An 11431-nucleotide genomic window follows, 5' to 3' on the forward strand; every position below is an offset into this window, starting at 1 on the left:
GGTATTCGAAGCCAATGCAACTAGCGTTTCTGGACTTTGAAGCCGCGTTCGACTCTCCTCACCGAGGCCGTCTTCTCAACGCGCTTCGCGCCGATGGAGTACCAGAAAAGTTCGTTCGCTTGCTCGATGACATGAATCAACGAACAACTGCTGCAGTTCGAACACCAGCCGGATGTACAATACCGTTTGAAGTGGTAACTGGAGTAAGACAAGGGGCGGCGGCAGGACCTTCCTGTTTAATTTCGCCATCGACGACATTATGCGAAGAACAGTCGACCAGTGTCCTGCCGACATTGTCTTAGCACCATCAAGGTGCCCCTTGACTGATCTCGAGTACGCCGACGATGTTGTTATATTCGCGGAAAGTAGTACGAAACTTCAACATGTTGTCAACCTTGTATCGAAGCTGGCTGCAGCCTACGGACTACGCCTACGCCCTGATAAATGCAAACAGATGTGGATCTCTTCGAGACCTCGAACGGGAATTAAGATGGACGGACAACTGAACGAACTCGTCAATGAGTTCTGTTACGTGGGCTGTATGCTGAAGAACAACGGCAAGAAGGATATCCAGCAAATATGCACTAAGGCTATTTCTGCATTTAACTCCTTAACGAAATGCCTGTGGTCGACCCCCATCACCAACGAAGTCAAGCTGCGAGTCTACCTATCCGCAATTCGCCCCATCATGATGTACGGATCGGAGACTTGGGCAGCACCATCAACGGTTATGGAGAGGCTTGACTGCACGGGAAGAAAGCTGCTGAGACGGCTACTTGGCTACTTTTGGCCTAGGGTATGTCACAATGAAGATCTTAATGCAGAAATTGATGTGATATACCGGCGGATGACACGTGGAAGACATCAACATCTTGCACCGCCATCGAAAGTGGCTAAAGTAAATAGTCTTCGCTTCATTGGTCATATATTAAGGAGAACGGCAGATCCCAAGCTCTCGCAGAAGATCGAGAAGGTTGGGCACAGCTGTGTTCGAGGACGGCACACCTCGGCGAAGATGCGGGCAATCGCGTCAGGTGATGACATTAGCCCGCCGTTTAAGTCAAGTAAGTCATCCGCTTTACCTGTATTGTGAAAACGCAATTGCATATACTACTGATGCGTATAACTTGTGTTCAATCAGCAACGTCGAATGCAATATTTCCTTTTTACTATTTGTTTCAAAATAGGATTTTTCTAATGATGCAAGAACTTGAAGGATGGATGCCAACTTGAACGTCAAGATCGGCGATTTTGGGCTGTGTCGAAGAGTTGGTGACGAAAATGAAGCTTACGAGCCTTCTAACAAACATCGAGATGTACCTTTTCCATGGATGGCACCGGAGACTATGATCAGTGAAAAGGTATCGAATTACCAAAATTTCTTTACCTTATCAGTGCTTAGGAATGTTGACGTTCTCAGTGGTGATGCATTGATTAATGTTGCGCTCACGGACTAAGAACAGCTCAGCTCTAGACCATCACGAAATCTTATCGAATACTAGGGAGAAGATATTCAAGACAAAACCTCGTAAATATATAAAATATTACTTGGTTTGCATATATTCCGTATATCCGTTTGCCTTTAGCGAAACTTGCTTACGTTTCATTAGGGAAGTGCTTGAGGTTAAATCCGATTTCTGTAAAATCAACAAAGTATTTGTGCAATATATTTGTTATGTTATTCTGTTGCATGCAATTCCAAAAATGTATAAGTGTCCTACTAAACTCACTTTATCATAAGAGTCCAACACTGGGACTTAAGGCTTCGAATATATTATTACACTTGAGATACTACTGTGATAATACAAACCAGAAGACGTTGGGAAAGACTTCCTCGATTATTGCAATGCTCTCCAAGTCCTCTCTTCTTGAAAACTCGGCATTTGATAGTGTATTTATGTTCTCTTGTTATGCCAACGAGGTTTAGGTGAAACTTTTTTATTGGCCTGACGTTTCGACAAACTCGTCTTTTTCGAAGGCCTGAAAATGGTTCGGGATCTTTGATACCATGCATATCCCATCAAACTCCTCTCTCCTCGCCAACCTCCGATATTGTTCCAAGTACACCACGCAAGACCTTAGAAGGAAAACAACTGACCAGTTTCACCGACTAGCGGGACTGGTAAACCAGCGCGTTCTTGAAGATTGTCACCAAAGCGAATGAGATCTACGCACTGTGCAGTATCCTTAAGTACTGGTGTGTGGATAACGTTAAAGAACTGCATGTGGGACAATCTTATAGCTCACAGAGTGTTACGAACGGCAAGAAGTCATTGGTAATTGATAAGCACTCATTTTTGTTATTCATGGACGGATTCCTGACGGAAATCCAGAATGCTTCCAATGCCTTCCTAGCAGATATTTCTTTCTCGTGCGCTAATATTGTACATTTTACTTCAAACTCATTTCCATCATGCTTATCATTTTTGTGGCGCCCTAACGGTGTCATCGAACTCCCTCGCCTTTTACCAGCCAAATGTTCCTTGATACGTACGTTCAGCATCCTTCCAGTTTCTCCAATATAAATGGCGTTGCACGTTAGGCATTCTATTTGGTAAATAACTCCGATGTTCGCGCAATCACCAGCCCTACCGAATTGACAAACCACGCAACATTCTGACACGCATTGCCTATCGTAGAATCTATTGCGAATTAACTGTCGCTTGATGCTGTCGTTTGGGATGTTCAGCAACACAACATCATCTTGCAGCTGTGCTCGCAAAAGAGTCCGGTGTATAGCAGCAGTTAAGGAGTCAGAAACGAAGGAGATGCACAAAGGAATTCTACCCTCACGTGGGATCCTAACTGTGTTGTTCGTAGTTCGAGATTGGGTGTTAGATTTCAATCTCGAGTAACCGTTTGAACTAGCTATGCTTGTGGCTAGTTTTAGTGATTCTCCTGTTCTCTATCCCCTGTGCACATTGCTGTTGCTGTTTTGACCATATTTCCTTATAAGGAAAGGATAATTGCCTTTTTCATGCCATTAGGATGGGCTGACTTTGCGTTTATCAGTATGTCTTTCGAGCTTTCCTTGCGGTACCATTTCACACTTGCAATGCCATTGTGTAGCTTTATTTGAGCATTCAACTAAGGCAGCAAACCATCTTTTGGTTGTTCTCGAGTGACTTTTATGTACTGCGATCGTTCACTCAGAATTCTAAAGCATTCGTCCATTTCGGATTGCGTTGATGTTATAATGAAGCAACGACATCGATATAACGGCAGTACATCTGTGGAAGACGTTCTATCACTGGTTTTTCTATTGTGCTAATAAAGCAAAAGGCAAGAACTGGAGCAAGCCTTTGGCCCATAGCAAGTCCTCTTATTTGAGAGAAATATTTTCCTGACCATTTAAAAATCTTGCACTGGAGGCATTCGTTGATCAGGATCATTATGCGTTGCTTGTTTAGACCAAAGGTTTCTATACTACGGCCGTGTCTATCTAGCATTTCAGATAACGCTTGTAACGCCTGTTTGTTTTGAACGTTTGTGTACAAAGAGGTCACGTCAAATGACTCCATGACACAAATTTGTTCGAATCTGGCATTTTTAAGACGTTCAAGGAATTGTGAACTGCTTGATAGATGAGAAGACACTTTTGGTAGTAGTTGACTCACAATTCTGTTTAGAAACCATTTGCCGTTTGCTTTATGAGCACAATAGAAAAACCAGTGATAGAACGTCTTCCACAGATGTACTGCCGTTATATCGATGTCATTGCTTCATTATAACATCAACGCAATCCGAAATGGACGAATGCTTTAGAATTCTGAGTGAACGATCGCAGTACATAAAAGTCACTCGAGAACAACCAAAAGATGGTTTGCTGCCTTAGTTGAATGCTCAAATAAAGCTACACAATGGCATTGCAAGTGTGAAATGGTACCGCAAGGAAAGCTCGAAAGACATACTGATAAACGCAAAGTCAGCCCATCCTAATGGCATGAAAAAGGCAATTATCCTTTCCTTATAAGGAAATATGGTCAAAACAGCAACAGCAATGTGCACAGGGGATAGAGAACAGGAGAATCACTAAAACTAGCCACAAGCATAGCTAGTTCAAACGGTTACTCGAGATTGAAATCTAACACCCAATCTCGAACTACGAACAACACAGTTAGGATCCCACGTGAGGGTAGAATTCCTTTGTGCATCTCCTTCGTTTCTGACTCCTTAACTGCTGCTATACACCGGACTCTTTTGCGAGCACAGCTGCAAGATGATGTTGTGTTGCTGAACATCCCAAACGACAGCATCAAGCGACAGTTAATTCGCAATAGATTCTACGATAGGCAATGCGTGTCAGAATGTTGCGTGGTTTGTCAATTCGGTAGGGCTGGTGATTGCGCGAACATCGGAGTTATTTACCAAATAGAATGCCTAACGTGCAACGCCATTTATATTGGAGAAACTGGAAGGATGCTGAACGTACGTATCAAGGAACATTTGGCTGGTAAAAGGCGAGGGAGTTCGATGACACCGTTAGGGCGCCACAAAAATGATAAGCATGATGGAAATGAGTTTGAAGTAAAATGTACAATATTAGCGCACGAGAAAGAAATATCTGCTAGGAAGGCATTGGAAGCATTCTGGATTTCCGTCAGGAATCCGTCCATGAATAACAAAAATGAGTGCTTATCAATTACCAATGACTTCTTGCCGTTCGTAACACTCTGTGAGCTATAAGATTGTCCCACATGCAGTTCTTTAACGTTATCCACACACCAGTACTTAAGGATACTGCACAGTGCGTAGATCTCATTCGCTTTGGTGACAATCTTCAAGAACGCGCTGGTTTACCAGTCCCGCTAGTCGGTGAAACTGGTCAGTTGTTTTCCTTCTAAGGTCTTGCGTGGTGTACTTGGAACAATATCGGAGGTTGGCGAGGAGAGAGGAGTTTGATGGGATATGCATGGTATCAAAGATCCCGAACCATTTTCAGGCCTTCGAAAAAGACGAGTTTGTCGAAACGTCAGGCCAATAAAAAAGTTTCACCTAAACCTCGTTGGCATAACAAGAAAACATAAATATTGCAATGTTATTTTGGAACGTGTTGGCAACCGTCTTAAGGCCTGACGTGAAAGGACCTAACTTTGCTCGTGCAACGTAATGGGGCGTGCACTCGACCTGCATTCAAAGCGCAAAAACGTCCATGGAGCACAGAAATCGTTCTCGTCGTTAAACCGTTACAATTGCAAAATGGCTGCTGCCAACTTACTGAGTCTCCGTAATTTCACTCTGATTCCTGCTTGGCTGGAGCTTGCATCGAAGTCCAAGGAAGGGTTTGACGAATGGCTCGCTGATCGTGGATTCCAGTGGAAGGAGCGACCGTACCTCAACTGTGAAAATCCCTGTAAAGTCACAAAGCATGCGAACAGGAGTCGTAAACAAAAGGCTAACGAATACAAATCGAAAATGTGTGAATAAAAGTTGTTGCATGCTTGGTTGGTGATCGTGGATTGCTATGGATGCCGTTTTCGGTTCTTTTTTTCCTTGGAAATAATATCTGATATGACAGCTATTCACTTCTGGTAAGCTTGTTTGAAAGGTTTGGTAAAGTTAAAACAGTAGTAGTTCCAGCTCTGTCTCTCTTTTTTCTTACTAACTAACGATTGGAATCAAAATGGGACCAACTATGACTTCACTCAGATTGTAGCGGTGAATTTTGCTAGCAAAAGTTCCCTTCAAATCCAAATCGTTACGCTTTATGGCACCGCTTCGAGCGCAGCGTTTACGCAATTGCATCTTTCCAGGTCGTTTTGAGACAGTACGAGACATCTGTACTGCATCGGATGTGTAATTATTATCTGTGGAGTTCATCTGCCTTTTATTAGTTTATCACATCTGTGTATGAAAGTAGCTTGAGATGAGATAACGTCACAACCTCCAACCCCTTTATGTGTGAAAGATTGTGAGTTTGTTGAGTTCAGCTTTGCTGATATTATCCTCATATAGAATACAAGTGCATTAAGTATCGATTTAGAACGACTCACAGATGTTGCCTTTTTTCCCTTGCGCTCCTATTCAGGCGTTAACTGAATTGATTTAGACTGATGGCGTCGATGATTTCTCTTAAACGTGAGGGCGGTTATGAGGTTTTTTTAATTTCAAAAGTCTAACGTACGTCTGCCGCTGTAAGACGTGTCTTCCACGGATCGATACCATTTCTCAAGCATGTCAGATTGTTCTCGGAGTCTCCACTTGAAATTGAAATCAAATCTGACCAACTATTGCCTGCTGCACGGATCTCCTTCACTAGATTGATCACAAGCGGTTTGTTGCGAGACCGCGTAAGCGTCCCTAGGTGGCGAATAGGAGCTAGCAGACCGAAAGCGACATCGTGCCCGATAGGTTGTAATACCTTTATATCCTGCGCGTCGGTCTGACAAAAAGCCTGCAATCAAATAACTGGGAGGTGCAAAGAGTCGCTTCCAGCAAATAAGCTCTAATTGTCCTTTCCTGGAGGGCGTGATGTACTCGCACAAAACACGTGGGACCAGAGATCTGCAATCTGCTAGTGGGTTTTAAAGTTAAACTCACAACGAGTAATGAGAAAAATCCTTCTGATTCCTGAAGAGCGCCTAGTACGGCGCCGCCAGGAAGGGCGGGGGGTGACTTCACGAGAGAAGCAGAGTTTTAAAACCACCGAGAGAGGTGCGGAGAAGCTGTAAAAAAACACTTTAATAAGAGAAGAGCATATATGCACATATACACTCTTCTCTTATTGAAGTGTTTTATTATTATTATTATTATTATTATTATTATTATTATTATTATTATTATTATTATTATTATTATTATTATTATTATTATTATTATTATTATTATTATTATTATTATTATTATTATTATTATTATTACAATTATTACAATTATTACAATTATTACAATTATTACAATTATTACAATTATTACAATTATTACAATTATTACAATTATTACAATTATTACAATTATTACAATTATTACAATTATTACAATTATTACAATTATTACAATTATTACAATTATTACAATTATTACAATTATTACAATTATTACAATTATTACAATTATTACAATTATTACAATTATTACAATTATTACAATTATTACAATTATTACAATTATTACAATTATTACAATTATTACAATTATTACAATTATTACAATTATTACAATTATTACAATTATTACAATTATTACAATTATTACAATTATTACAATTATTACAATTATTACAATTATTACAATTATTACAATTATTACAATTATTACAATTATTACAATTATTACAATTATTACAATTATTACAATTATTACAATTATTACAATTATTACAATTATTACAATTATTACAATTATTACAATTATTACAATTATTACAATTATTACAATTATTACAATTATTACAATTATTACAATTATTACAATTATTACAATTATTACAATTATTACAATTATTACAATTATTACAATTATTACAATTATTACAATTATTACAATTATTACAATTATTACAATTATTACAATTATTACAATTATTACAATTATTACAATTATTACAATTATTACAATTATTACAATTATAATAATTATTATAATTATTGTAATTATTACAATTATTACAATTATAATAATTATTATAATTATTGTAATTATTACAATTATTATAGTTATTACAATTATTATAATTATTATAATTATTATAATTATTACAATTATTACAATTATAATAATTATTATAATTATTATAATTATTGTAATTATTATGATTATTATAGTTATTATAATTATTATAATTATAATAATTATAATTATAATTATAATTATAATTATAATTATAATTATAATATACTGGCGGAAGCAGTAGATAAGAGTAATCGCTGCACACGCCCATCGGAACGTCGCAAATCATAAAAGAAAAGTGACTGCCCTTGGAGACTTCAGACTACATCGAAAAAGGGGATGGAAAAGGTCATTTACGACACGCAGATGACTTTGTTCAGCTGGAGTAATGGTTGCTTTACACTGCTTAGGCGCACGGTTATATAACCTCGATATATATATATATATATATATATATATATCATTCTAGATATTCTAGTATAGTAGTAGTAATTTTTTTATTTTATTTTATTCTAGGATGCTCTAAAAAAATTTAATTTTATTCAGACCTTTCTCTATCCAACAGACCACCTCAGAAGCCTGAAGATCAGGCTTTATTTTATCGAAAACAAACTTTGCGAATTCATCCCTGATGTTTCTTTAAAATGTTTTCAAATTTGAGAAAAAAAATCGAAAAATTTTCATTTGGAGTTTGGAGTTGGTCTTTCCGTTTTTGCAATTTTCATAGTTAACAATTTCAATAGTAGATTAATCTCTTCTATCATATTAATTCGCTTTCCGTTACTACCCTTGTTATTCCAAATTTATTCATTTCATTAGAAATGCTTCACGATCTTATTTTCGACACTACCCATGTTACTTACATGAATACTGTCGAAAATGTTTAATTAGTTTTCTAAAAAAATTTTATTGTATCCCAAATTCCCAATTAAATCTCTCACTCTCTGATTGTAGCATACAAATTTAGAATTTTCAGTGCTCTTTGTTTCATATATAGCAGTCACCTTTTCAAGTTAAGTGAGTCACATGACTTAAAGGCATCACTCCACGAATCTGATGTGATACGGATTTCAGGTGGAGTATTTGTATACAGGATCGTAGATTATGGAGAGAAGGGTGATTCCATCCATTTCTTCCTAATTGCCATAAAAAAACGGCCCGGACGATCCGCCGTGCTATTTTCTACAACGAGTTCGATTGGAGCGCGCCAGCCTTATGCACGCGCCGCATCTTCCGGGCCATTTTTTGCGGCAATTAGGAAGAAATGGACGGAATCACCCCGCTCCATAATCTACTATCCATGTAATCTAATATACTATAAGAATACTCCACCTGAAATCCGTACCACCTCAGATTCGTGAGGCGATGCCTTTAAACGGCGGGCGGATGTTATATCCCAACGCGGCTTGCCCGCATCTTTGTCGAGGTCCTTGAACATATTTGAGCTCAACCTGTTCTGTCTCTCCGCCAGAACTCGCACAGAACCTATCCATCCGTCGCTGCTTCAAGTTAAGTGTTGCAAGGACATAATCTAGTGAACATTGGTAGTTCCGTTCTGTAGTCAATTCTTGTATTCTTTTTTGGCACTTATTTTCTACCAATGTGATTAACTACTTCTTTTCTTATTCCTCTGAAGTTGAGTGTTCTGTTCAAGCTAAGCTTAAAAACAGTGTTTCATTTTTTTTGTATGCTGAGCAGTAGATCCCTTTTGCTTCCTTATCGGAGCTTTTCCTTTTAATAAGCTAGGCCTCAACAAACCACTGGTTTTGTAGCTGAGTGGAAATGGCAACCTTCAGAATTGCTGGATAAAAGCAGGTTCAAGCTGGTTCAAGCAGTTTCAAGGTTGGGGTATGGGGTCATATTCGACATTTTTACTGCAAATCGTCTAATACTTAAATAATTTATCGAGGAAGACTCGAAACCTGTACAGAGAGATCAGTTTAGCAGAGATGAGTTCACATGAGGCGAAAGATATTATTATTTATACTTCTCGCAGTGGAACTAGTGTGCTTCTTGAGCTAATCTTGAGGATAGACGAGTTAGTGCTTACTTGCTAGCTCTAAGCTATGCTTGATGACGTCGGGTTGGCTTCACTGATTTGAAGAGTGCAATATCGTATCCAGGATTTACAGTCTACTGTCAATGTGAGGACAAACCATCAAATACTTAAAGTAACATGAAGGATTATAAATGACCTCGTAAAAATTATGAGGATAATGAAATGAAAAATGAAACGTTCAAATATAGGTAATTCTAAAATTTTCATCCTTCTGATAAAATTTATATCACAACTATCAAATCTAGCACTACAGTTTTTGTATCATCATTTTATGTGTGAGAAATAGAACGAACCTTAGATGAATCCGTATTGAGTACTAAGAGACCGTAGGAAGCAACCTTCATTTCCATTATAGCCTACACACTGCTCTGGCGCTGCCATCGGTTTAGTATATTGAAGATCCACCTATTTATTAAGGTGGCTGATGTGTAGATTGACGAGAGGTGGCGGTCTGGTGCGAGTGAGTTGCGCACGGCGATGTAGCTCCAGTTTTACTGAAGCCGTCAAAAATCAATCCCTGACAGAGGAACGATCTTATATTCAGCATTAATGAGCTAAGTGAGGATATTTCTCATTCAACAACGACCACTTTTATATTATCACTAAAAAAAGAGAATTTTGACGGCATTTCTATGCTAAAAACATCTACAATTGGAAATATGAGTAAAATTAGTGCAAAAAAAGGATGCACGAGTTGCTGAGTAACAACATTTACAGGAAATGTCACTTCAGTTATAATTTAACAGAGTTGTGGATACGGATGATCATGTTGATGTTTCTGCGAGATTTGCTGACCTTAACCAGGCTTTTTTTTTTGGAACTTGGTTGAGAAAATGATAAATTTCCCCTCTTCTTTTTTTTGTAAAAATTGACGGCAAAGAGTTTCTTTTGATGTTCTATTTGAAGATGGCGGCAGAATTTTTTAAAAATGTACTACCGTTGTCCCGCAACGAGGGAAATTACGAAAATTCGGACTTTTGGCATCAGTATATCTGTGAATTCGAACAAAGTCCCATAACTCAGTACATACCTCATGAAAATTTACTCAATTTAGAGTATAGTATAGGAATGAACTTTTCTTACTAGAGTCCAGATTTATGTTTTTTCGTATCACTTTTGTTCTCCCAAGACCTTCCCTACCAGGTAGACGTAAATTCGGATATGTTTGCATTCCGCTTAGCGTAAATGGGGCTCTGTTTCGCATGAACAGATTTCGTCTTTCACAGATTTTCACAGAATGCCGATGTTTCCATATTTTGTCGAAATCGATCCCGCTTTAGCTTCGCTGGCTGATAGTAAATAATATCAGAACAATGTCATCAGGAAAGCGTAGATGGTGTAGTTGCCGATCATCATTTTTCACTCCCGTGTTCCACTCCATTCCAGCCTTCGGATTGCGTTCTCGAGAGTGGCCGTTGATACTTTAGGTGAGAGTGTACCATCTTGTTGGACCTCTCTCTTCAAGTCGAAGATGATATTTTTGAAGAATGGCGAAATTCCGGGCGTAATGTTACTGTACAACTCTCGAAATGCCTTTATGGGCTGAGTTATGACGTCTTGGTTGTACAAGGCTTCCATGAATGCTTCATTCTCAATTGAGCTGAAGGCCTTCTTTATGTCGATGAATGTGAGACATACCGTCATCTTTTGCGATAGTTCGATAAGCTTCGAAACAGTGTGAATGAGATCGCGCTTAACACTTTTCGAAATTCTGGTTTTTTGCATTACTGCCTTTCATCTAATGTTCTTTCAATCCTGTTTAGG

General features: G+C 38.3%; 4 protein-coding genes across 5 annotated transcripts; 3 read left to right on the top strand and 1 right to left on the bottom strand.

The window, feature by feature from the left end:
- Positions 1 to 14: 14 nt before the first annotated feature.
- On the top strand, positions 15 to 1093 carry RB195_024930 (uncharacterized protein; the record flags this gene model as incomplete). Its single annotated transcript, XM_064212878.1, has 2 exons — positions 15 to 109; positions 193 to 1093. 2 exons carry the CDS (start codon positions 15 to 17, stop codon positions 1091 to 1093), a joined length of 996 nt encoding a protein of 331 aa, XP_064068759.1.
- RB195_024931 (uncharacterized protein) lies at positions 260 to 3731 on the top strand (the record flags this gene model as incomplete). Its single annotated transcript, XM_064212879.1, has 4 exons — positions 260 to 796; positions 934 to 1034; positions 1217 to 1361; positions 3630 to 3731. The coding sequence occupies 4 exons, from the start codon at positions 260 to 262 to the stop codon at positions 3729 to 3731; spliced, it is 885 nt and encodes a 294-aa protein (XP_064068760.1).
- Positions 3732 to 5109: 1378 nt separating this feature from the next.
- RB195_024932 (uncharacterized protein) lies at positions 5110 to 7571 on the top strand (the record flags this gene model as incomplete). Of its 2 annotated transcripts, XM_064212881.1 has the most annotated exons (2): positions 5200 to 5330; positions 6731 to 7571. In XM_064212881.1, 2 exons carry the CDS (start codon positions 5200 to 5202, stop codon positions 7569 to 7571), a joined length of 972 nt encoding a protein of 323 aa, XP_064068762.1. The 2 variants fall into 2 exon arrangements, with proteins under 2 accessions (XP_064068761.1, XP_064068762.1); XM_064212880.1 differs by lacking the exon at positions 6731 to 7571 and having other exon boundaries at positions 5110 to 5427.
- Positions 7572 to 11026: 3455 nt separating this feature from the next.
- Positions 11027 to 11392, bottom strand: RB195_024933 (uncharacterized protein; the record flags this gene model as incomplete). Its single annotated transcript, XM_064212882.1, has 1 exon — positions 11027 to 11392. The coding sequence occupies one exon, from the start codon at positions 11390 to 11392 to the stop codon at positions 11027 to 11029; it is 366 nt and encodes a 121-aa protein (XP_064068763.1).
- Positions 11393 to 11431: the final 39 nt, after the last annotated feature.

The sequence above is a fragment of the Necator americanus genome, chromosome X, assembly GCF_031761385.1.
Source record: "Necator americanus strain Aroian chromosome X, whole genome shotgun sequence".
NCBI classification, from domain to species: domain Eukaryota; kingdom Metazoa; phylum Nematoda; class Chromadorea; order Rhabditida; family Ancylostomatidae; genus Necator; species Necator americanus.